Source organism: Toxoplasma gondii, chromosome XI (assembly GCF_000006565.2).
Source record: "Toxoplasma gondii ME49 chromosome XI, whole genome shotgun sequence".
Taxonomy (NCBI): Eukaryota; Apicomplexa; class Conoidasida; order Eucoccidiorida; family Sarcocystidae; genus Toxoplasma; species Toxoplasma gondii.
Genome location: NC_031479.1, coordinates 5,121,026 through 5,144,799, shown reverse-complemented (window position 1 = coordinate 5,144,799; position 23,774 = coordinate 5,121,026). Strand labels below are relative to the sequence as shown.

Genomic DNA, 23,774 nt, shown 5'->3' with positions numbered 1-23,774 from the left:
GCCAATGGTCGACACACCTATTCTGTTTCAGGGCGGGGAAACTCGGTGCTTTCTTTATTGTCTCTCTGCACAAGCCCCACCCCCACTGCTGCGGCTTCCGTGCGACACAACGTTGCCAGGAAGTAGACAGAAAACACACACCCCCGCTCTTTTCTCGATCTGAAACCCAGATGAGGAATATGTGTAAAATGCGAACGTGACTGACAGGGAACCCTGCTGGTGACACGGGGTGTACATATCCCTGAGACGGTTTCGTGGGCATTCGGCTTTCGAAGCCAGCGAACCGCAGTTCTCGGTTCTTCACCATGAATAAGACATGCCCACGACGTATTTTCCAGGGATTTTGCATCAAATTGAAACTCAAGCGTGTGGACACAACGTGAATCCCCTGAAAGTCACCAGGATATGCAAGCGTCCCCAGAAACCTGCTGGATGGTGTACCTCTGGCACGACGGGGCGTTCGGCAGCAATTCTGCCTCATACGAAATATGCAACTTCGAAGCACGCGTCGCCATTTTGTGATTTGTCGCATTCTCACTAGAAAACGCGAAGAAACCACTCTTCGATTCGCAGCGGTCAACGAAGTATCCGCGAAGAATAACCCTCGGAACTCATATGAGAGGGAATTCGTGTTCCCTAACGGCGTATGGCTAGTGGCGTATATAGCAGTGTCAAACGATTTAAGCTTGATGGTTTCTAACCATGCACTTTGTGCTGTAGCCAGGTAAGAGGCATGGCCTCGCAACCATTACCTTGGTGCCTCACGGAGGACTGCTTCCGGCAATGTCGCTTGCCATCAACGATCCTGGGCTACGCCATTTGCCTGAATTTGTGCGCGTGAACCCAGATGCCACGCCAACTTCTTGTCACCAATTCCACGGAAAACTGCAGAGTAAAACGCCAATAGAGATGGATGCATGCATGCATATATGTTTACACTTGTGGTTGGAGTCCCACCTTCCCCTGGGGAAAGCGGCAGACAGCTAGGCAATTCCAACAAGAACCTACAGTGAAACCAGGCATCTGATCACCATCCGAGTGAGAGAACAGTGACACAGCAAGAGGTCTGCGCACATCTTTTATAGAAGTCTGGTAATAGGGTTTCTCCGAGAAAGATCGAAAATCTTCACTGATTGCGGTTTCCGTCACAAGGAAGATTAACATTCTGGGGAGAAACGCAGCCCAATCCATTTTCACAACTCCAGCCTGTGCCTTCGTGGTCTGCGGCTCTAGCTTCCCGCAGTGATCCTCCCTTTTTGCTCCTGATGCTCTCGACTTCAAGCTTCTCCCCTGCATTCGCTCGTCCCCGCCGTCCTCTTCTTCCTACGCTCTGTACCTTTCTGCTCTTCCTCGTTTTTCACAAGCCCCTCTGCCCCCTTGATTCGTCTGCGCTACACACTCAAGGGTGTCCTCCTCAGTTCGGGAGTAGTCGCGCGTGGACCCTCTCCCGTTCGTTAACTTCAGACTGCTCGTCTGAACTCTAGGGCGCTCCCCCCTTCTCTCAGCTCCACTGTTCCAGATCCTGCGTTCACATGCAGTAACTTTAGAGTATTCGAAAGCATCGGTGCTGTAGGTGGTGGACCTACATGTAGGTCCTAAGGCGAGAAGGGAACTTTGTTTCAAGGAAAAGAACTGTTTACCCTTCAGCGTCCCCCTCTCAACCTCTCCGCTTCCACTCTTCAAGCTGCTGGAGCATGATACGCTCTCTGTCTCCACGGTGGGCCTCGACAGCGGCCCGCATGGCTTCTGCGAGGGCCTCAAGGCCATGGCCGTGTCGCGCGCTGATTGCCACAACCTGAATCTTTGCCAATTTCGTCTTTGCTTCTTTTCTCTCTTGCACCTGCTTCCCTCCCGGCACCTTGTCCGCACCCATCGCTTCTCCACCGTTCTTTCTGGGATCTTCCTCGCCTTCACAGTGGGCTTCGTCCGCTAGCAACGGCACCTCTGCATCCCGCTGAAGAAGGCCGCTCTCCTCTCTCTCGCGTCTTGTATCTTTCTTAGATCTCTTTTCTCCGTCTTCTCTCTTCGCTTGCTCCTCTCTCTGCAGTCCTCGGCTGCTTCGCTCCTGATTTGACAGGCCGTTCTCTGTTTCCCTGTCACTCTGAAGGCAGAAGCGCTCAAACGTTTGGTGCAATGTCTTTGGAGTTTCAGTCGCGTCTTCTGTCTCGTTGAGGTCTGAAGAAGTGTGTCTGTCGAGCGCGAGCTGCCGCATGCGCGCAAGGCGCCGCTGCTGGTGAGGACTGTTCAGTTCTCGCCAGAGACGGTCGACTGTCTCCAGAGTCTTTGCTGGACTGATGTCGCACTTTGTCGCTGCAACGATGAAGGGCCGTGTGGCCAAACTTGCGCTGTAGAGACAGACTTCCCGGTACAGGGCGAAGAACGCGTCGACGGGGCTGCGCGGAATCCGAGGCATTCCCGAGGTCCACTTTCGACTGTCCTCTGAAAGTGTGTCTCGGTCATCTTCCAAGGATTCGGCCTCCGAACGTTCCGCGTCGCCTGAAGGCGATTGCCTGCCTTCCCCTTTCGAAACTGTATTTCGCTCTTCTGCGGATCTTGGCCTCTCCACGGCACCTCTCCCTCGATCAGTTCTTGCCTCCTCACCCACCACAAAATCCCCTGATGTCCTTTCGTCTCTGTCGGCGTTTTCGTTCTCTCTTTCACCTCCATCTCTCCCTTCGAAGCCTCTCCCTACCTTCCTGTGTCCCGCTCTGCTCTCCTTCTCCCCTGTCGCTTCCTCCGTCTCCTTCTTCTCTTGTGTCTCTTCCTCCCTCGCCTTCTCCTTTACCTGCGGCTGTTCTCCTGCTTCATCCCTCTCCTTCGTGCTCCCCATGTCCGCCATCTTCTCCGCTCGCTCCGCCGTCGACTGCTCTGTGGGGTCCGCGTCGAGTTCCGTGGCAGAGTCGCCGCTGGCGTCAAGGACGTAGACGAGGAGACTCGTCCGCTCGCAGTGTCTCAGAAAGGCATGCCCCATGCCTTCATTCAGGTGCGCGTTCTGCACGAGGCCTGGGAGGTCGGCGACGGAGAGAGTGTCTCCGTTTTCGAAGGAGACACTCCCGACATTGGGGCCCGTGGTCGTGAAGGGGAAGGAGGCGACGCGTGGAGCACACCTCGAGAGCGCCGCGAGAATGCTCGACTTGCCTGCATTGGGGAATCCTACGAGCCCAACATCTGCGATGGACTTCAGCTCCACTTCAATGACTTTCTCCTCGCCTTCCTCGCCGCAGTCCGCGCGGTGCGGATCCGCCCGGGAGTTCCCCCGACCCCCCCGGCCGCCGCGAGCGACGACCAACGGTGGAGAGCCGATCAGAAGCTCCCCCAAGAAACGGCGTTCGCAGCGACATCCGAAATCCAGCAAATCAGGAGAGGAGGCGAAGCCTGGAGCCAAGGACGCAGAAGAAACAACTTCTGACGTGGAGCCGTCAAACGCCTCTGAAGAAGCGCGCAAACGAGCGGGACCTGCAGACTCTGAAGAGGAGGCTGCAGATGAGACTGGAGAGGAGACTGGAGAGGAGGCTGCAGATGAGACTGGAGAGGAGACTGGAGAGGAGGCTGCAGATGAGACTGGAGAGGAGGCTGGAGAGGAGAGTGAAGAGCGAGTTGTCTGTGCAGGATCGAGGTTTCTTGAGATAGGAGAACGTGAGCGCAGAGGTCGAAGCTCCCATACCACAGAGCCGGGGGGAACGAGGAGAACCGTGTCTCTGCCCGGCTCGCCAGGCTTGTGGTGCTTGCCTCCGCGACTTCCGTCTTCGCCTCTGGCCCAGCCTGGAAGGCCTCCGAGGCCCCCCGAGACACTCGCTGCGGCAGCCTGAACGCGCGCCGCCTTTGCGGCTTTCTTCGTCAGCGAAAAAACGCGCGACATGTCCGTAGCCGAAGACGAGCTCGCAGAACGATCTTCCTCTGGTCGTCCGCGAGGCCCAGAAACCACCCGGAGAATGACGCTCCCGCCGTCCCCACCCTTGCCTCCAGAGGGGATGCCCGGACCCACCAAGATGTGTTTCGCATGTTTCGCGTAGCTGCACGAGCCTGGCCCTCCGCGGCCGCCGTACACCCGGATCAGACGCGAGTCGACGAACGAGGCAGAAGACGAGAAGCGGCGAGGAAGGCGGAGAACAGACGCGCAGCGGGGAGACCGAGAGGAAGCAGGAGCAAAAGAAGGAACGACGGAGGGAAAGGAAGGACAAGCAGGAGAAGACGAAGAGCAGGAAGAGGCAGGAGAGAAGACACAGAAGGAAGAGAAGACAGAGGAGGAAGAAAAGAAAGAGGTATGAGAGAAGACAGAGAAGGAAGAGAACAAAGAGGAAGAAGAGAAGACAGAGGAGGAAGAGCACGAAGAAGAACGGCGAGAAAGACATGCAAGTTGGAGCAACCAGGGAGGAGAAACGAAGAAGTCCGGAAGAACAGACAGCTGTGGAACACAGCCAAGTCGGGGAGGGGAGGACTTTAACGGCGCGGGCAAATCCGAGAGGACATAGAGCTGCTCCCGTCGACGAGAAGAATGCATGCAAGACGAACAGATGCAAGACAGAGTCTCTCGCTGTCTCTCTCCCGTTCCTCCTAGCAGCGGCAGCCGGCTCTGCGGGCGTTGAGCAGCCCGCGCCAAACGCGCAAGTCTGCGCTCGACTCCAGGACCTCGCATCGCATGGAGAAGCCAACGAAAGGGGAGCATTCCTCACTCTCAGGCGCTTCTTCACCTCGAAATGAACTCATGAGGCTACGCCGACTGGCCGTCGCACTCTCCTCAGATACACACAAACGAGTAAAACGGAAGGAAGAGAAATGCAGAGTTGAGACTCTCTGGGGCTGAATCCTCATCGCAAAAAGATGAGGTTGCTTCGCCCCGCAACCACGTGCATCTCTACACATTAATATCCATGTGCACATGTATTTGTGTATGCATGCGTGTATATCTACGTATATATGCATGTATGTATGCATGTATGCATGTATGTATGCACACAGGTACGAACGCATGTAGGTATTTGTTGCCAATCCACCGACGTATTTCCCCTATAAAACAAGTGAAACTCCTGCTGCGAAAGAGAAGAAAGGAAACAAGGAGGCGCCGCGAAAGTCCGAAACCTTCAACCTTTGGAAACGCTGGGAGAGACAAGTGAGTCTCCCAGGAAGACCCGGGAGGAGAGTTTTCTTTCCTCTTCGCTGGCAGAAGTGTGAACGAGCGGGGGTTCTCTCGAGTTTGAGAAAATGGCGCGTTTTTTGTGGAGAGAGACTGATTGCGAGTCGAAGAGATTCCGTAGAAAAAGCCAAGGTTGCCTAGCGCATGCACGCGGGTGCATGCACGAGAGTGCGTTTTCTGGCTGTAGAGGAGCAAGTATCGACGAAAAAATCCGCATTTTCACGAGACACAACAGCCTCTTTCTTCGAGAACGTTTGAGCAGAAACTGACAAAGAGAATTCAGAGAAAAGAGGTGGAAAGACTCTGCCTTCGCCTTCCTGCAGGCGTCGATCTCTTGTTCGGCTCCATGTCTGCGATGTTTCTCGCCATATTTTGAGTTGTTCCTCTCTCTCACGATAGAAAGTTGGAGAGAAAAGCAGTTGAAAGACAAAAGAAGGGAGGACAGAAACAAACACAGCTTCGGCACAAGGAGTCTCCTCTCTTCTCTCCCTTCTCCCTCTGTCTTCTTCCCGTGTCTTCATTCCGTCTCTTCTTTGTCTTCTTCCTTCGTCTTCTTCCTTGGTAATCTTCAGTCTCTTTTTCCTTCTTTCCCCATGTTTTGCTTCTCTTTTCTCTCCCCTCCCCTTCGCTCTTCGTTGCGATTTCTTCTTTCATTCGTAGAGAGAGAAAAAGGTTTGTATCTGTCATCCGCCTCCATCCCGCATGGAGCGCGACTGCCCGCTCTCGGCACCCAGGGCTCTCTGGGAGCGAGCTGAGACAATTTCGTCTTCATCTCCTTCCCCATCCTCTTCCGTCTCTCCATCTCCTTCCCCATCCTCTTCCGTCTCTCCATCTCCTTCCTCATCCTCTTCCGTCTCTCCATCTCCTTCCCTGTCATCCTCTCTTCGATCGTCGCCCCCTTCGTCCTCTCATTTCTCTTCGGCGTCTTCCTCTTCTTCACAAGTCATGTCGTCTTCCATTTGTCTTTCTCGTTCGTTAGTGTGTGTTTCTTCTTCGTCAGATTTGACGCGTTCCTCGTCTGGTTCCTTGTCTTGTTCGTCACAGATTCGTTCTTTCCTTCCTTCCCCATACTGTCGGCCTTCCGCCTGTTGCGCTGAGTCTTCTTCTGCAGTTTCTTCGTCTGTGTCTGTCTCGCTTTCTTCCTCTACCTCGTCGGTCACCTCTGTGTATCCTGCTGGTCGCGCAATCAAGAGGCGAACGGCTGCTGAAGTTGTCTCCTCGTTTTCGCGGGTGCTTCTCTGTTCTGTTCTCCTCGTTTCTCTGTCGCCATTCTTTGTCGGAGCCTCGCCTGTTCGTTCTTCGCGGGCGGTCCGGCGCGCATCTCCGGTGGCTGCGCCGTCATTTTTTTCGCCGACCGGTTTTGTTTGTTCTCGACCTTCTGCCTTCCTCTCTGCAGCGTCCTCTCTTGCGAGAGATTCTGTCGCGCCTTGCCTGTCCTTTTCGCCAGCCTCACTCGTGTCTGGCTGCTTTCCCTCGCCTCTCTGTGTCGTTTCGTCCTTCCTCGAAAAGCGTTCTTCTCCGCCTTCTTCAAGCTGCGCCGCCGGCCCTCTGCGGTCCACTGCGGCGCCCCCGCTGCTCGCCGCACCGCTGGCCCTCGTCACCTGGCCAGGTCAGTGTCCATCCGCCGGCGAGACGCGGCCGGCGGCGCGGCCAAGGAACTTCGCCTTCTCGCTCATCGACTCTTTGCTTGCTTCGGCAACTGCCGCGCGGCGCTGGGCGGCGAAGCCTTCTGGACTCCAGATCTCCCTCGAAACCGAGAAACGCGAAGAACCGGGAAGCGAGAAGGCACTCGAGAGTCAGGATCGAGGAGACGCGGGAGACAGAAGCACCCGCCAGAAGCAAGAGAAACGGAGAAACAGGAAGCGGCGAAAAGACTCTCCAGAGGAAGTAGATGAGAAGGAAGAGGACGGAACAAGGAACACCAAGGACGAGAAGAAGAAGAAAGAAGACGCGAAAGAAGACGAGAAAGAAGGGCAGAAAGAAGAGAAGGAAGCGGAAGGTGAAGAAGGAGAGAAGGAAGCAGAGGAGAATGAGAAACGTCTTCGTCTTTCGAAGGCACTGAAAAACGTCCTTTTCGATGAAAGTCTCGACCTGGACGCACTGGCAAATGCAGCAGAGGACGGTCAACGGGCTCACCAGGCTTGGGAAGTTGATTACAAAGACTTAGATCCATCGGGAGTGAGGCTTCTCTCTGTGTTTGCCTTTTTCTCTAACCTCATAAAGGAGCGAGTTCTCGCTTCTCGGCCTCTTGTTCGTCCCTCGTCATTCGTTTTCTTGTATTTTCCGACTGGATCTTCGAGTGACTTCTTCCAGAGATAGTGACCTTTGTCCATCTGCTGTTACTTTCTTGCGCATGCGTCTGCACTCGGCTGCCCTCTGGCTAGCGAATCGGAGTGATATGCACTCATGTATTTGCTTCGGTTTCCATCTTTCATTGCCCTTGTGTCTGTGATTGCCTACCGACAATCACCCCTGCCTCTATGGACATGCCCTCCTGTGTACATTCATCGAGATCTGTGCAGTGTTAGCACAAATGTACATATCCATGTATTTCCTTATATATATCCTTATGTATATATATATATATATCTTTATATATATACATATATATACATATATATGCATATGTATGTGGGGGAGATGTCGGTGAAAGTATTGAGAGTTCTTTTGATTGTTTTCGCACTTGTCGTTTTTCTCTTTTTCAACTGGTTGTGTCCACGGTCCTTGCGTGAGTGCTTTTGGGGGTCTCGCGTACCTTCTTCCGGCATCCTGGTTGTGTATTTTCCCTGTTTTTCACCTGTTTTCGTTTCTTCTTTCTTGCTCCAGCCTTTCCAGCAGGAGTTCCTGAAGGCACACTACCGGCGGGGCTTTCGCCTGCACGAGGCCGACTGCGGAAGCGAGGGCTTCCAGGTGGCGTCCCTCACTGCGAGAATAAATTACCTCACTCAACATATGGTCCGCCACCGAAAGGATCTTTCTTGCGTCCGCGGACTCAGAGCCCTCGTCGTTCGAAGACGAAAGTGAGACAAACGAATCGGCGAAGTTGTGTTTCTCTGGTCGATCTCCGTCTTCTCCTCGCATCGTTTGCTCCTTCGTCTGTCTCCGCCTTCTGCTTCCCTTTCGTCTCCATCTTCTCTTTCTTTGCCTTCGCCTGTCCCCTCTTTGCACTCTCCTTCGGCTTCACTTTCGTCTGTTTCTTCTCCCGCATACTCAGTATCGAAGCTGGGACTCCTGTTATTCTCCGTATCAATGTAATAACGACCTCAGACGCTGCATGGAATGTCTTGAAAAAGAAGCGAGCTGGCGAGCCTCTGACTCTGTTTCTGAGTCCTCGGTTACTGCTTCAGACTGTGTCTCTTTTCGCTCCAGGCATTTGCAGTATCTCGCGCGGAAGAAACCTGAGACATACCTTCGCGTTCTGCGTGCTCTCAACCTCAAACCTGTTGTCGTTCCAGGTAGGCTCCTCTTGTTTCTTGTCTCCTCTTCTTCTTCGCTGCCCTCGCGTCTTCTTCTTTTCGTCGCTTTTCTCTCCTTTTCGTCTCATTTGCTTTTCCTTCTCGTTTTCTTCTTCCCTCGTTTTTCACATCGCGTCTCCTCGGGTGTACGCACAGCTGGTGAGGCAGCACGGCGAGCGGTGACAGAGGACCTCGCAAGCAGAAGGGAAGAAGCAAGCTGGAAAAGTCCAAATTTCGTTCCAGTCTTTCTCGTCGTGAACTGTTTCAGTTCTGCCCTTCTCTTCTCCTCGCTGGCCTCTTGTCCCCCGTACCCTTCGCATGCTGAGTGTCTTTGCTCATTTCGCTGCTAGTCTCTTCTTTCTCCCCACCTCAGAACAAAGCGAATCCTCTTTCTCTTCCTCTCGACGCCGTTTTTGCCCCCTCGGCTAAATCGCGCAAGTGTATCTCCTTGTTCAGGCGCTCTCTGCGTTGTCTTCTTTTTTCTAACTTTCTGTCTCCGTTTCCTCTCTCGCATTTCAGGGAGTGCAGCGAAGTTCGACAAGAGACTGCAATACGCATGTTTCACCTCTGTCAAACGAGGTCCGAAGCTAAAGGCTCGAAAAGAGCGAGAACGACGCCTCGCGTCGGCGGCGCTGGAGCAGAGACAGCGGAGAAGGCAAGTCACAAGGCTGCGTGGGCACAGAAAAAGTCTGGAAGTACCTCTTTTCCGCAGGGTCTCTTTTAGAAACTTCTGCAGAGTACGGGAGTTTCAAATGGACATGAAGACTGGTAACTCAAACGTTCTTCATTGCTTACAAACGGGCGGCTGTTTCTCGTTATCATATATATATATATATATATATATATATACGTATTTACTTAGACATGCATGCAGGGGTAAATACAGTGGAATTTAGAGAAAGATGCTGAGACCGAGAGTGGTCATGGTTTAGGCACTGTCGATCAAGACAGGCATTAAATGACGCACAAAACCGTTTCGCCAAAGGAAACCTTTTCATATACAGAAACGTATCTGTGCGTCTATTTACTGATGCACAGATGGACATCTGTTCTTCGAAATACTTCTTCGACCTCTCGCCATGAATGTATCGCTAGATACTGCACATGCAGAAGACATCCAGGGACGGTTATAGAATACATATATTCATAAATCAGAAAAGGATATATGCATATATGCAAATACATTTATACATACGTGTATGTATGTTTTTGTCTTTAAGCCTTCGAAAAAAATCTGCAGTATTTTGTGTTTGGGCTGGCTTCGAGTTTTAGTGCGTTGTTCTCGTAAGGTTTTTCGGCATTTTCGTCCATTTGCATTTTCCGACTCTGTTGACACAACTTGGAGGAGAACTTGATTTTTTTTCAGGGATGCGGCCGCCTCAGAAGTCACGCGCGCCTTCGCAGCTTCGCTGAAGGTCGTCCGATCGCATGCAGCGCTCCTGGAACACACAGGCGCGGCTCCAGACCCTTCCGAGGATGGCACAGAAGGCAGAGCTGGAGAGCGACATGACTGAAAAAAGGAGAGAAGGAGAGGCGGAAGAGGAGACAGAGGAGAACAAGGAGAGACAAAAGGGCACAAGGAGGAGAGACATAAGAGAAGAAGCGAGAGAGATAGAAGAGAGGAGAGACCTCCGCAAAATGTTTAGGGAGAATTTGTTTCGTGAGGGAAAGTCCTTTTGGATTCCAGAAAGGTTGTGCGTGTCGAGTCTGTTTTTCAACAGTAAGAGATTTGACAAAGGTGGCTTTTTGGAAACCACGCACGGGCGGGTCGAGAGCTCAGCGGGAGCATGAAAAATTACTCGTCTCTCAGAAACGAGCGGAAATACGACGATGTTTCCACCCGCTGAAAGCTCTCTGGACGCTCAGATCACCAGTCTTGTCGTTGTTTCACAAAGACACCAATGTCGATTCAAATGCTGCTCGTACAAGAAGCGAAAGACCAACAATCTTGTATTGTACACTTTCGGACAACGTCGAAAAAAGAAACCGGTTCAGTTCCTACCAGAGGCAAATGCGATAAAAGACCATGCCTAGACGTCTTCCCAGCCGCCACTTCTGGGGTGTACATACACCGGAGCGGTCTCAGCCGCGAGAAGGGGGGTGTACATACACCGGACCGGCAATAGGCGCCGCTCCGTTTGCCCTCGTGAAAGCCAATCGACGGTCTTGTCCTGTCTCGCACTTCTTTCTCCTGCACGTTTACTTTCGTCTGCTCGCTTCGCAGCTGGGCAGAAAGCGGCGAGAATATCCGAATGGTGTTTTTCAGCCTTGCATCCGGTGTTGAAAAGGCATTCGACCCGAGCCCCTCACTTGCTGCACAACCTGTGCGGTGTTTCTTCAGCTTCTGTTGCTCTTTCCTCCACATTTGCTGCCTTCTTGCTTCCCGCTGCTCTTTTTTCTCTCCTCCCCACCGCGATCTCTCCAGTGGATGCATGAGTCGCCGTCCGCGTCCTCTCAGTGTCACGTCTTCTATAGTAAAGATATGTTCGGAGATACTTTAAATCTATTCCATGTGAGAGCTAAATAGATACAAGGAACTTGACAAGCATTATTACCAGGTTTCTTCGTCCTTCTTTTCCAGCTGCGTCGCTCTCCCTTCCTCCTGCCCCGTCCCCCGTTTCCTGACTCTGAGATCGGTGTAACTCCCAGCGGCCGTTCGGATCTTCTCCAGGAGCGCCTTTTGACCTGCACAAGAGGCGAGAGTCGGTCTGCCGCCGTGTAAGCGCTGCGCCACCGGCGAGGCCGCGTTCTATTTCGCCGCTAGTCCTTTTCAGGAGCGGGGTACAGATCGTCGATTCCAATTCCTGCAGCTCGCAGCGCGTCTCGGACCCAGGAGGGCGGAGTCGACAGATTTCTGCATTCCCCGTTGGCGCCGTGGAAAGGCGAGGCAGTTCCACACTCGCGCGGTTTCGCCTCCGCCTTCAACCCCCGCTGCCCTTTGCTCTTGTGCTCTTCGAGGCTCGGCTGTTCGCACCCCCCATCACTCTTCTCTCCGGTTGCTTCTGCCTTTCTTCCCCTCTTCTCTGCGCGGTCTCTGTCGGCGGGAGGAAAGAGTTGAAGAAGGAAGGAACGAACGAAGGCAGGGAACGTCCCTGCAGCAATCGCTCTCTGCATGTCGAGGCAGAGGGACTGCATGAAAAAGAGGTTGTGGATGGTGAGCAGTTGAGACACTGAGGGCATCTGAAAAACGCAAGAGAAACCGCAGACACACGGAGCACAACTTGGATGCAGAGGGAAGGAACAGGCTGGCGATATTTCTTGAAATTCAACGAGCTCGAAACCGATTCAGTCCCTTCAGTTCGCTTCGGGCGCCGCAGAGGGGTCTCATGAATCCTGCTGCACAGTGCATAGACTGCTGAAGAGGAGATCCCACGGAGAAGAAGATGAAATAAACGTCAGAGTGCAACGCCGACGCTGGCAGAGAGCTCAAAGCCACAGGAGACGGCGACTGACGAAGGCGCCGCAAAAGGCAGGCAGACATTTGAGAGCGACACGGAGGAGGCGGCAGCCAGGAGGGGGCAGGTCGACAGAGCGATAGAAATTGACCCCCGGGAGATTTTGGGCAGACGCGGATGTCGCAGGACGGAGAGAGAGGGCGGCACTGGAAGAGACGTAAACAATGCACAGGCAAAGAACTACGGAACTGAACAGAGAGGAAGTCGAGATCGAGGACACAGCACGGAACAGAAAGAACGAAGGAGGAGAGGGGACGAGAAGCGGAGAATAAAGTACACTCCTAGGAGCCTGCATATATACGCATGGACAGATACACCGAATCTTGAACAGATCTAATTACTTGGAGAGAGTGGAAGCGCGACACTAAAAAGGAGAGGAGAGAGAAGAAGAGAGGAGAAGAGAGACAGCGAGGGAGCCTACTTTCCCAAAAGACGCGTGGAGGAAGGCGCGCGTGTAGTTGCGGCAGGTGTAGCAGCCGCAGGTGGCGTCCAGAGGCCTGCATGCGGAGCCAGAGAAACTCAGGAAGAGAACGAGAACAGATGAATGAAAGAGGAAGACAAGAAACCGAGGAGCAAAGCACGGAAACTCTCTCGAGAACACAGGCACACCAGCTTGTCTTCGGACCAGAAAAGAAGGCGGTGTATCCACGCTCGGCACCTGCGTTTCTCGACTTCTGATTTTCACATGCAGAATTCCTGGAGTTCTCTCTGCACCTGCCCTCCTCTCGTCCTTTCCTTCCTTCGCTGGTTCTCCTTCTCTCTCCTTTCGCCTCTGTTCTTCTTTCTCGCGTCCCCGTTTCTCTCTCTCTTTCTCGGCGGGCTGCTCTCCAGCTCTTTCGTCGCTTTCTGCAGGCGTGTGCATCGCGTCGCCGTCCCCCTCGAATCTCGCTCACCATTCTCTCTGTTTCTGCCCACCTTGCGTCCCTTCCCTTGTCGGCCCTCACCGCTAGCTCCGCTTTCCTCTCTCCCCTGAACGTTTTTCCTCTCTCCCCTAAAAGGTTTTCCTCTCTCCCCTGAACGTTTTTCCCCTCGCGGCATCCTTGGCTCTCTTCTCGATTACCTGAGGTCCAGCTTGTACTTTGTCTGCTTGATCCTGAGGACGCCACCCTGCTCTCGAACGAGGGCGGTGCCGAAGCGCGCCGTCCGACAGGGGTACACACAGTCGAACATGTCGCAGCCAAGCGCGACGCAAACGACGATGTCGAGGGGATAGCCGACGCCCATCAGATACCGCGGCTTGTTCTCGGGAAGGCCCACACCTGGTCTCGTGCTCTACGGAAGAAGGCAAAAGAACGAAACTGGAGGAAGAGAAAATGGAGGCCACAAAGGAAAACCGCGCTGTGCAAAACGAACAACACTTCATGGACCAGAGGAACGAAGACGCGGAAAGGAAGCCGTTCTCAGTCCGTAGAAGGGGGAAGAGCGGAGAGGAGAGGAGAGAAGCCAAAGCGGGGAGAGAACGGGAGAGGAGGAGATGGAGAAGGGAAACGACATTCGCGACGTGGAACTCAAAAACCAACATCTAAAGTCTCCTCCTTCTGCTTCTCACCAGGACGCCAAGTGCGTAGCTCCGCCGCCGAGACACAGAGAGACAGAGAGGTATAGAGAGAGAGAGACAGAAAGAGACAGAAAGAGAGAGAGACAAGAGCTCTCGGGCGCGACGTAACTGCCACGGCATTCTTCAATCTGACGTTCCTACGCTTCCCGCGTTCGGGAACGCCTGGAATGTTCAGGAGGTCTTCAGATTTCTGGAGAAACGAGGGTCTCTGGAAACCGCAGTGGCTTTCAGCACTCACAATAGGTCAACGATCCTTTAGTCTGTGAGAGCGCCATTTTTCTTTTCGGCGCGAAGACGCGAATGCGTCGGAGAGCAAAGTGCTTCACTGGGAAGCTGGCGTTCAACGGACATCCAGCCTTGGCGGAACTGCGGGAGGCCGGAAACTGCCTCAGAGACCAGACGAACGCGAAGGAGAGACGGGGAGTGTGTGTGCAGACATAGGATGGGGCGCCACCAACGAGAGAGCTGGCGCGAAGGAGAGGAGCGCAAGAAAACCACGACGGCAGAGAGAGAAAGACGCGGACAGAGGAGGACCAGGCAGAGCAAGAAGGGACAGATGACGGCAGGACCAAGAACAGGACCGCGAGCGACACTGGAAAGCGAGGAAGCGCCAGAAACGCAGGAGAGAGCAGATCGAGCGAAACATCGAAGCAGGAGGAACTCAACTCACCAGTTCCACTGTCTTCCAAAAGTCTTCTTTCGCTTCGCCGCCGCTGACGCCGCCAATCGCGAATCCAGGAAGGGGGCGCTTCTTGATTTCTCTGAGACAGACTTGTCTCATCCGCGGGTCGAGGCCTCCCTGGACGATGCCGAAGAGCGCCTGGTCGCGCGGGCGTTTGTGCGCAGCGATGCAGCGATCGAGCCACCTGAAACGGCGGGAAAAAAATTGGGAAGAGGAGGAAAGCAGTGAAAGACGCAAGACGCGAGTGGAGTACAGCGCGAAAGGCAACCAGCCCGCAGTCACGAAGAAGGGAGGAGAACGAAGAGAAAACGAGGAAGGAAAGGCGAAGCAGAAAGGCGAGAACAAAACGCAAAAAGAGAGCCAACCAAGAAAACGAACGCACCGAAGAGAACGAAGCATGGCGTCCTCCACGCGTATAGGGTCCGGAGTGGTGGAAGATACGACGTCGTCGAGCTGCATGATGATGTCGCTTCCCATGGCGTTCTGGAGAAAAGAAAAACAAATCCAAAAAATGAAAAACAGTAAATACAGACACATTCCGCCAGATAAAAAGACAGGAACTGTGAGAGGGACAGAGAGACACAGAAGGAGACACGGAGAGAGAAAGTCAAAGACAAGAGTGAACCAGAGAGAGGCAAAGAAAGGCCAGACGATGAGAAAGAACGCGCGAGAGGGGAGGGACCTAAAGAAAGATAGAGAGAAAAAAAGATCGACTGACAGCTACACACGATCTGAAAAGCACCCTTTCCATTTGGTCTGAAACGAGAACAGTCTTGCATATACCGAAAGCTCCTCCCGGTCCGGTCGGCCGCGGCAAGTCGAGCAGCAGCAGCTCTCTCTCTTTCGGCTGCGCATGCATCGGACACCAAGAGCCGCCTCCCTCGTTGCTTGTGTCTGTTTGTCTCTTTCTGACCTCCCTCGTAATCTGTCTCTTCCCTTCATTCTCACCCGTCACCTCCTGTGCTGCCTTCTTCCTGCTTCTCTCCACCTGTTGACTCCCCTGGTTTTTCCTTTCCTCTCTCATCTCTCCCTCCATATAAGTTCTTATCTCCGTCCACCCTCGTCCTTCCCTACCTGCATGTGAATTGACTTCTCCGGAGTCAGAAGCAGCGTTCCGCCTTCGTCCTCTCCCTCCGCTTCTCCCCTCTCTTCCTTCTCTTCTTCTCCCCTCTCTTCTTTCTCTTCTTCTCCCCTCTCTTCCTTCTCTTCTTCTCCTGCCACCAGCGCCGGCGCATCTTGTTCGCTCTCTGCTCTTCGGTCGGCGGCGTCCAGCCTCCTCTGTTTCCGAGCCTTTCGGCGGAGGCCGAGGGAGGAGGCAGCGAAGGCGACGCCTTCCTCCCGAACCGCGATGATTTTCAAGAGGGAGACCATCTGAAATCCTCCGCTGTCGGTCAGGAGGTTTCGCCCCCATCCCATGAAGCGGTGCAGCCCACCGGCGGCCTCCATTCGCTCGACGCCAATGTGTCTGTACAGGTGAAATGTATTGCCCAGAATGATCGGCGAGAACGAGGCCGGCGGCAGGACCGCCGCGCAGTTCAAGGCCTTTGCCGGCGAAGCCTCAAACCGCGACGCCTCAGACGCAGCGGCCTCCTCTGCAGTCGAACTCGCAGACGCGTTCTGCTCCTCAACAGAAACTGCGTCTGCAGCGGCAGAAGGAGAGAGAGAAGACGGAGAAGGAGGAGAAGAAGAAGGAATAGAGGACGGAGGAGGGTGAGCGGGAGAGAAGATGAGAGGAAACGAGTTCCGAGATCGCGGTGTCCGGAGGCATTCGTGGGTGAGGTAGGAGGAGCGATTTTCTGGAGAGACAGGCGCCGACGGGAAGGCAGACGAGAGACAACAAGCGTCCTCCCTTCGCACTTTGGACGGTTCTGAGACGTTCAGACTTGCGTCCCTAGTAATGGGGAGTTCTGCAGGTTCCTTGCCGACTTTCTCGGCGTCCGTCACAGCCACGGACGGCGCGTCCCCAGGAGGCGAACTACCTGCGAATCTCCCGCGACAGCCGCTGCGCCGCTCCTCCCGCAGAGTCTCCTCGTGGATGAGCTGGAGGAGACGCGCATTCAATCCCTTCAGCGTTCCGTACGTCCCCACAGGCATGAAAATCGGTGTACGTACGTCGCCGTGCGGCAGGTGGACGATGCTGCACCGCGCGCGGCCGTCTGCATGCAGCAGGGAAAAGCGGAGAGACGCCTGCAGCGCCTCTGCTCGCTCTCTGGACACAGTTGGAGGCGGAGGCACAGAGAAATCCACACTAGAAGAGTGAGGAGAAGAAGAAGAGCGAGGAGGAGGAGAAGAAGAAGAAGAAGGGGGTGTCATGGTGGAGGGTGGAGAGGAGGGCGAGAGGAAGAAGGCAGTTGTAGATCTCTGGTGACGTGGACAGTTCAGGAATCTGAAGACTCTTTTTTCTCCCCTCGCTCCGCTGCGTCATTTGTTCCTTTTTTTCGCGTTCGTTCCAGGCGTTCTGCATGTCGCCTTGAGGCTTCGGGGCTCCGAGAGGCGCAGAGACGAGCCACAGCGCGTTTGGAAGCCGAGAGGAGAGGCGTAGAAACTGAGGAAAAGTTGAATGAGGGATCGTCCTAGAAGGGGAGGAACAGGGAAAAGGAATGAAAGTTTTACGTGGCATAAAAGACAGAAAACGGCCCTGGAGTGCGGCCCGCATTTGAAGCGCAGCCGCGAGCGACGAGACTTTTCCGACCTCGCGAACCGAAGACCGGAACCACGAGTGGAGCTACACCCGAAGTTGGACGGCGGGCGTTTCTGTCGGCTTTTCCGAGAAAGCCGGAAAGTGCCTCGGAGAAAAAGAACCTCTGAACAGAGTTCCCCTCAACGCGCTTCAGGGTGCTGGATCTCCGGCTTTCGCCGCCGGCGCTGACGCATGCAGAGAAGGCGCGAAAAAGGTAGAACGGTGCATGCAGCTTCTCGCCGTCAGCTGAGAAGAAGAAAAGAAAGGTCTTCATTTCTCTCCTTTCTCCTGATTGCTTGCTTCCTGTTTCTTCTTCTTGCTTCTTCCCTCACCGCGCGTGCAGGGAGGAGGATTCGCCGTCTTCGCCTGCAGACCCAGAGACTTTCAACAGAAGAAGTATTCAGTTCTGGACAGAAAGGTGCATGCATGAAAACGTTAAGCAAAGAACTAAAATGTCTGTGAACTTGAATGTGCAGTTGCGTGTGTCTTTCAAGCGCAGGCTGCGTCTGAGGTAGCTCCTGCGTGATCAGGGATTTCTTGAAGAAACTGCGTCCGTTCTTCTGAAACGCCCCGGTGTATGTACACCCGCGGGGGTCTCGCGCGGGGCTTCTCCTCCGAAAGACCGTCTCTTGGAGTCCTCTTTTGGCGGCGAGAAACGCGAGAAGACAGCCTCGGAAGAAGAGAAAGATATGAGGTAAACGAGGGGAACCTGACGCGCGAAAAGAAAGCGAGACATGGCCTCTCTGCTGCAAATCGCTGCGGCCCTCCGGGGCCAAGACTCCGCGTCTGTCTCCCCGCAGATGTCTGTACAGCTGAACGCGTCGCTGAATCTCGCATGTTCGAAGCCTCTCTCCGTTCTCTTCGCGAATCAAGGGGAGAAGAAACAGGTCCAAGAAGTCAAAGACACAAGACCAGTCAAAGGTTCCTCTTCTTCCACCTCTCGGTGTCCGGACAGCGACAGAATCCGTACACACCCGCCTCTTGCCTCATCTTCTTCGGGATCTTCCGCCTTCCCTTCTTCACCTGGATTCGTGACAGAGGAGGTGAGGGCGGAAGCGCCTGAGCAGCTTTTTCCTGCAGAAGTGAGAGAGGCCTTCGCGGAGAAAGTGGAGAGTCTGCTGGAGAGGAGAGCCGAGAGACTGGAGAGTTCGTCGCAGACGCGCGGACGCGAACGCAAGACTGCCGACGGAGAGCTTGCGACGGCGACTCTCGCCTTCCTCGACGTCGCAGCCTCGCGCCTCGGCGCCGTGGCGCCGGCCCTCAGTGCATCCCTCACGTACGCCGCCAGAAACGAATGAGAAGAAGGAAGGCAAGGAAGGAAAAGGAAAGGGAGGAAAAGGAAAGGGAGGAAAAGGAAAGAGAGGGCGAGGAAGAGAAAGACGGAGAAATAGAAGAACGGATGCAGACAGATACACGGACGAGCCATGCAGCTGTACTCCACACATGTCCCCTTGGAAAGAATGTAAAACACGACTTAAAAATAAACAAGTATCTACAAAGTATATGCATATATATATATATATGTATATATATATATATATGTATATATATATATATGTATATATGTATATATATATATGTATATATATATATATATATGTATATATATATATATATATGTATATATATATATATGTATATATATATATATGTGTGTGTATATCCATATATATGAATGTATATGTAAATATGTACGTGCAGATTTGCATTTATGTGCTGGTATTCATGTTTGCTTGCCTGCATGTACGTGAAGTCATTTATTTATTTTCGCAAAGACTGAGTTCATATTTTACATGCAGTGTGTCATGCATGCATAGATCTGGGACTTCTTCTCGCGCATCCGGACGAAGCGCCCCGGTCGAGCGGTGCTGCCGGGCGCGGTCAGCGTCCTTTGAGGTTGTCGTTCCAGTCCACGGTGAGGCGACTCGCGAGGCCGCAAGATTTTTCTTTTTTTATTCTTCATCTGTTTCCCTTTTCTCTTGTTTTCTCATTTCTGTGTGCGCCGCGGACAGGCGACGGGCATTTGAGGTCGCAGCGGCTTCCGGACTCGGTAAGACCGGAGTTGTTTTCTGTCTTTGCTGAATCGCACGCATATGGCACGAGACCGTAGAACCGTGCAGAGGAGAGAAAACTGTGTTCTTCACGACGTAAGATTTCAAGTAAATTTCAGGACTCAGGTCTTCATCGACACCATTGCGACAGCTGAAATCACTCTGAAAAGTCGTAGCTAAATGGCCAAAGTATGCATCATTCATAGGCGGACTGCGAACTTCAAAAGCTCTTTTAAATTCAAATGAATTACAAGGATTGGAGAGACCGAAAAATGCATGCGAGCGCTGGTGCGCAAATGCACTAAGAAGCGTGGCGTGCGCTCATCCAAGAGCTAAACAGGCGGCCAGTCAACAGGAGTAAACAGCGAGCTTTCATCACCGAGGCAGTTCAATTGCACTCGCGTAAACAATTGCCAGATCGGGAGCTAGATCGGTAGCGAGAGATGTAAGGAGGTCGATGGAGGTGGAAACCAGACAGGAGACAAAGATGCCGGAGTGTCTCCCCACCCTTGCATCGACGCCTATTTGTAAACCTGTGGGGGGAGGAGGCATGCGATTTGTTTCCTCTCTCTGCTTTTGTATACTTGTGTATCTTCTGCGAGGTGCTCTGTTCACTCGGAAATCGACCGTGGGTCTTCTTCCTCTCTCGCATGTTGCCTGTTTTCTCGCTCGAGCCGTGCACTTCAGCATCCTACTGGCATTCGAGTTTAGTTGGACGCTGCAGTCACTGGCAGTGCGAGTTCAGTGGAAGCACAGATTCAGGCCGGCAGTGAAGTCTGATATGTAGCTGCGACGCTCTCGCGCGTCTCCTCCTGTTCGCCGTCTCTTGACTTGCTTCTCTCTCACTGTCTGTTCGTCTCCTACAGAAATGGATGCCAAGACGAAGCGAGACGTCTGTCCTTTCTGCGGCTGCATGCGTATTCCTCTCCTCACTTCGTCAGCCGTCCTCTCTCAAGTCGTGGGGAGGAAACGCCAAGGTGCGTGAGCTTTCTTCTCTGTACTTACGTCTTCCGGCCTGAAACGAGGTGAAAGCTGTGACTTGCTCGTTAACGGAAACGACGGTTATCGGCGAAAGAGAACGGACAGCCACACGGGTGTGAAGACCGAATGAGGAGCAACAACTGTCTCTCCAGTCCAGTCCGTTTATCCATTTGCCATGCGGTCGGCTGATCGTGGTTCGAAGGGCTGTGCTCGTGTTGTGTTTCTCGTCTTTCCGCGTTGCCTTTTGTCGCCGTTGTCCCGATTTTCAGTCTCTCCTTTCTTTCCTCTATCTGTCTACGTCCGTGCTTTTCTTCTTGCTCTCTCTCTCTGTGTCTCTCTTCCTTCTCTTCTCTCGCCTTGTCTTCTGTTCATCCTTTCTCTTCTCTTCTCTCGCCTTGTCTTCTGTTCATCCTTTCTCTTCTCTCCTCTCTCTTTCCTGTCTTCCTCCCTCACCGAGAATCGCTTTTTTCACTCCGTTGTTGTTTCAGCAAATCGAGCTCTGCGGCGAGACTTTTTGCGGCAGCTTGCGGGAGGAAACGTCTCCGCCTTTCCTGGCAAGAAAGGAAATTCCTTTTCTGCAAAAGATCTGTGTCGCCTCTCTGGGGCGTCCAGTGACGCTCTTCACAGAGGCGAGGCGAAGGGAGGCTCAGGCTGTGAAGAAGTGCATGCGTCGATGAATGCGCACAGCCTCGCAGCGAATCGCTTCCTGAAGAACGAAATGGTCAGCCGCGAAAGAAACGTTGTGTTCCTCTTCTGGCTCTCTCAAACCTCTCTGTCGTTGTCGCAGCGGAGTCTTTCAGCTTGGCTGTGTTTATCGCAGCTCTGTCTTCAAAGCCGACGTCTTGTTGATGATGACTGTTGTAGAAAACAAAGCCCCTGAATACCAGATATCAATGAAACAAAGGCAATCAGGACCAACTGTCTTGTCTCTCTCCTCGACCTTCGCCACGCCCTTTTCTCTCGTCTGTTTTCCTCTTTTCCTCTGGATCTCTCCTTCCTTCCTCGTCGATCCTTCCTGCCTTTTTTATGCGTGTGAAGTCCAGTGCGTAGCGTGAGAGAGAGACAGACGCGTTTTCGCGCCTTCAGAGATCTCTGTACCTACAATCTTCTAGACGCGACCCCAGCTGCACGACGTAGATGCCTCCGGGTCTTCGATGAGGACGGGAGACCGCCACGCACTGGACTGCAAAAGAGACAGACGAAAATTGGGTCGTGAAACGTTTCCGACAGAAAAACCTTTTTCACATGCGCATCTGTCTGCTGTCTCCTCAGCTGTTCCTCTGCTTCCTCTGTGGACGGTCTTCTCCGCCCGTGCCGGGGTGTATCTCCACCGTGGGCGTGTCTCGCGAGAAGCCGAGGTTTCTGGGATCTGCGATTCGCGCACAAACGCGCGTCCCTGTCTCCAAACTGGTGTCTGCCGCCGATTTCAACAAGCGAAAAAGGAGGCGTCAGGAATCCGCAGCGAGGGCGAGGCTGTCATCTCCGAACGAGCATCAGTGTCCACCTGCGAGCTCTTCCTCTCCCCCTCCCGCGCCTCTCCAAGCAGCCTCCTCTGGCCACTTGCAGCTGCTCTCCTCTCTCAACGCGCACCTTCCTTCCTCCCTCAGTTCTCCTCGCTCCTCTTCGTCTCCCTCTTTTTCTCCTTTCCCTCCGTTTTCGTCGCGCTGTTCCGTCTCGTCTTCCTCTTCTTCGCGTCTCCCTCCGGGTCCATCGAGTTCTGAGTCTCGCCACGGTTCTGGGCCGAAGCGGAGGAAGCAGTTCCGCACCTTGGAGGACGCAGTGCGCGCGGCGCAGAAACTGACCGCGGGTGTCTGTACAACTCGGCAAAGAGCCCCAGCGGCATGCGGACCTGCGGGGGCCGCTCCGCGTTCAGGTGAAGCGCGCCAGCAGGCAAAGAGACAGAACGGCCGGTACTTTGCCCTCGCTTCGGGTGTACATCCGCCGGCGGGAGGCGACGCGGGGCGAGCTCAGCGCGTGGAGAGAGACGCGCAGAGAGACGAAGGAGAGGCAAGTGAGTTCGACATGCGGGCCGACCTGGAGCAGAGAGAGAGGACCACCGGCGCTTCTTTCCCTGAAGCGCGAGAGCCTGGGGGGGCCATCAATATGTGGGCTCGACCGACACGGGAGACAGACCCGGACACAGAGCGAAAAAAGAACAACGGTCTCGACGCAGGAGGCGACTTGCAAGAAAAACAGAGCGTTCAAGTTCCAGTTCGCGTGGACGCGGGGAAAACAGAGACAGGTGACAGTCTCTACGAGTTGCTTGGGAAGCTTAATGGCTTCGATACGCTCTAAGGGTCCGCGTCTCGTCTCAGGTGGATGCGACTGGTGTTGTGCGCCATAGTGACGTTTTTGAGGCGAGAAAAGCGACGAAAGACGGAGGCGACGGCCGTCTAGTCGGGAGACTGAGGACGACTCCTTTTTCGAGATACCCCAAGTTCGTGAACTGTTTTGCCCATCTGGGACTGCTTCAGGCAGCTAGACGCAAAGTGGCTCTGTAAATTTGAACTTCCGCGTAATCTTCCCCGGGTCTACGCGCAGTCGGTTCATGACTCGATGGTACGCTTTCTGTGTGTTTTGGTGATGGATAAAGACGCAATTCGTTCACGCGCTTCTATTCAACCGCAATAGACACACCCTCGTACACTCATTCCACTTGTCTCCGGTTCAAGTTGAGCTCAACTTCACTAACTCTCGCGATTGTGTCATGCAGCGACCGAACGGGAAGACACTCGTGTTGTTTCGAAGCACGTCAGAGCCGGGAAGTCAGCGTCTAAAAGTGTAACCGAATATCGCCTTTGATGCACAACTGGGCATAATTCATCCTTGTACGGTTTGTACCTACTTAACTCTCCTCAGTTTCAGTTGAGGAGTCCTTTGCACACGGCTTGTACCGTTACATTCAGGAGCTTGCCGTGTTCTCCTAACACAGTAGAACTGGGATGCGGTAAGGAAAGACCTTCACGATGTAAACCAGCAGTTCAACTCGTAGTGTGTGCTCCCCAGAAAACGCAGAACGTCCAAAGCACTGAGGAGACTGGGGAGTCGAACAGAGCACAGCCTGCTGCTGCCCCGGCAGTAGGTTCCGGAGCGTGAGCTTCCCAGCGACCTCTGTGCGACACTGATCTCTCCAGCGCTCTGCACATGGCAGGCTGTCTTGCAGATTCTTCTTGTTCCCTGCCCAGAGCCTTAGCGACTCAGATGGTCAAAGAACGAATAAGCAACGGCGTGACTCGTTGGCTCCGTTCCTGACGTCATGTGTGAAGCAACTAGCAGCACTGTCTCTACAGTCGCGAAGACACACAAAAACGACGTATCCCTTGGCGCCGTTTGGGTGTTGAACGCGAATGCGTCAAGTTGGTCGTTTTTATCTATCTTCTCAACTGTAGAGGCAGTGCTGCTAGTTGCTTCACACATGACGTCAGGAACGGAGCAAACGAGTCGCGCCGTCGCTTGTTCATTTAGCCTAAATGCATGCAGCCAGCACCAACTTCTACTCGCCCCAGGGTCTGCAGCAGAGAAGCTCCGGGTGCGTAGCGGCTCTCGCCCTGGGGTGTACAGACAGCCGACACTCGATGAAGAAAGGGGATAAGAACCTCTTCCGCGCTGTCTCAGCGCTCGGGAATTTTTTAGGCACTTCGAGGAGGCTGAGCATATATGTCAACTGCAGATACCCCGAGGCAACGTCCCCGCGTTCGTTTCGAATATAAGCCGAACCTCGAGAGCCGCACAGACAGCGGGACACCGCCAGCATGTGTGGAGACACAGGGTACGTAAG

The 23,774-nt window shown here is 53.8% G+C and overlaps 4 protein-coding genes across 4 annotated transcripts; 2 read left to right on the top strand and 2 right to left on the bottom strand.

The window, feature by feature from the left end:
* Positions 1 to 1,657: 1,657 nt before the first annotated feature.
* On the bottom strand, positions 1,658 to 4,636 carry TGME49_316120 (hypothetical protein; the record flags this gene model as incomplete). Its single annotated transcript, XM_002364739.2, has 1 exon — positions 1,658 to 4,636. The coding sequence occupies one exon, from the start codon at positions 4,634 to 4,636 to the stop codon at positions 1,658 to 1,660; it is 2,979 nt and encodes a 992-aa protein (XP_002364780.2).
* A 743-nt stretch (positions 4,637 to 5,379) lies between these two features.
* Positions 5,380 to 10,244, top strand: RPS15 (ribosomal protein RPS15). Its single transcript, XM_018782894.1, has 5 exons — positions 5,380 to 7,312; positions 7,961 to 8,154; positions 8,504 to 8,589; positions 9,109 to 9,244; positions 9,956 to 10,244. Exons 1-5 carry the CDS (start codon positions 5,837 to 5,839, stop codon positions 10,101 to 10,103), a joined length of 2,040 nt encoding a protein of 679 aa, XP_018635300.1. The 5' UTR covers positions 5,380 to 5,836; the 3' UTR covers positions 10,104 to 10,244.
* Positions 10,245 to 10,370: 126 nt separating this feature from the next.
* Positions 10,371 to 17,135, bottom strand: TGME49_316100 (queuine trna-ribosyltransferase domain-containing protein). Its single transcript, XM_018782893.1, has 6 exons — positions 15,359 to 17,135; positions 14,667 to 14,767; positions 14,273 to 14,468; positions 13,105 to 13,316; positions 12,466 to 12,541; positions 10,371 to 11,769 (listed from the first exon to the last, which is right to left on the bottom strand). Exons 1-6 carry the CDS (start codon positions 16,595 to 16,597, stop codon positions 11,350 to 11,352), a joined length of 2,244 nt encoding a protein of 747 aa, XP_018635301.1. The 5' UTR covers positions 16,598 to 17,135; the 3' UTR covers positions 10,371 to 11,349.
* Positions 17,136 to 17,257: 122 nt separating this feature from the next.
* TGME49_316090 (RNAse P Rpr2/Rpp21 subunit domain-containing protein) lies at positions 17,258 to 22,811 on the top strand. Its single transcript, XM_002364736.2, has 5 exons — positions 17,258 to 18,240; positions 18,977 to 19,014; positions 19,882 to 19,992; positions 20,485 to 20,717; positions 21,269 to 22,811. Exons 1-5 carry the CDS (start codon positions 17,699 to 17,701, stop codon positions 22,289 to 22,291), a joined length of 1,947 nt encoding a protein of 648 aa, XP_002364777.1. The 5' UTR covers positions 17,258 to 17,698; the 3' UTR covers positions 22,292 to 22,811.
* Positions 22,812 to 23,774: the final 963 nt, after the last annotated feature.

Excerpts from the sequence above, each read along its gene's own strand:
- RPS15 (XM_018782894.1), top strand. The coding sequence starts at position 5,837 with ATGGAGCGCGACTGCCCGCTCTCGGCACCCAGGGCTCTCTGGGAGCGA. Across the intron at positions 8,155-8,503 it reads CTCGTCGTTCGAAGACGAAA|GCATTTGCAGTATCTCGCGC; the intron begins GTGAGACAAACG and ends TTTTCGCTCCAG. Across the intron at positions 8,590-9,108 it reads CAAACCTGTTGTCGTTCCAG|GGAGTGCAGCGAAGTTCGAC; the intron begins GTAGGCTCCTCT and ends CTCGCATTTCAG.
- TGME49_316100 (XM_018782893.1), bottom strand. The coding sequence starts at position 16,597 with ATGACACCCCCTTCTTCTTCTTCTTCTCCTCCTCCTCGCTCTTCTTCT. Across the intron at positions 13,317-14,272 it reads TTTGGAAGACAGTGGAACTG|AGCACGAGACCAGGTGTGGG; the intron begins GTGAGTTGAGTT and ends CTTCTTCCGTAG. Across the intron at positions 12,542-13,104 it reads AAGTACAAGCTGGACCTCAG|GCCTCTGGACGCCACCTGCG; the intron begins GTAATCGAGAAG and ends CTCCGCATGCAG.
- TGME49_316090 (XM_002364736.2), top strand. The coding sequence starts at position 17,699 with ATGGCCTCTCTGCTGCAAATCGCTGCGGCCCTCCGGGGCCAAGACTCC. Across the intron at positions 19,993-20,484 it reads CGTGGGGAGGAAACGCCAAG|CAAATCGAGCTCTGCGGCGA; the intron begins GTGCGTGAGCTT and ends TTGTTGTTTCAG. Across the intron at positions 20,718-21,268 it reads GCTTCCTGAAGAACGAAATG|CTGTTCCTCTGCTTCCTCTG; the intron begins GTCAGCCGCGAA and ends CTGTCTCCTCAG.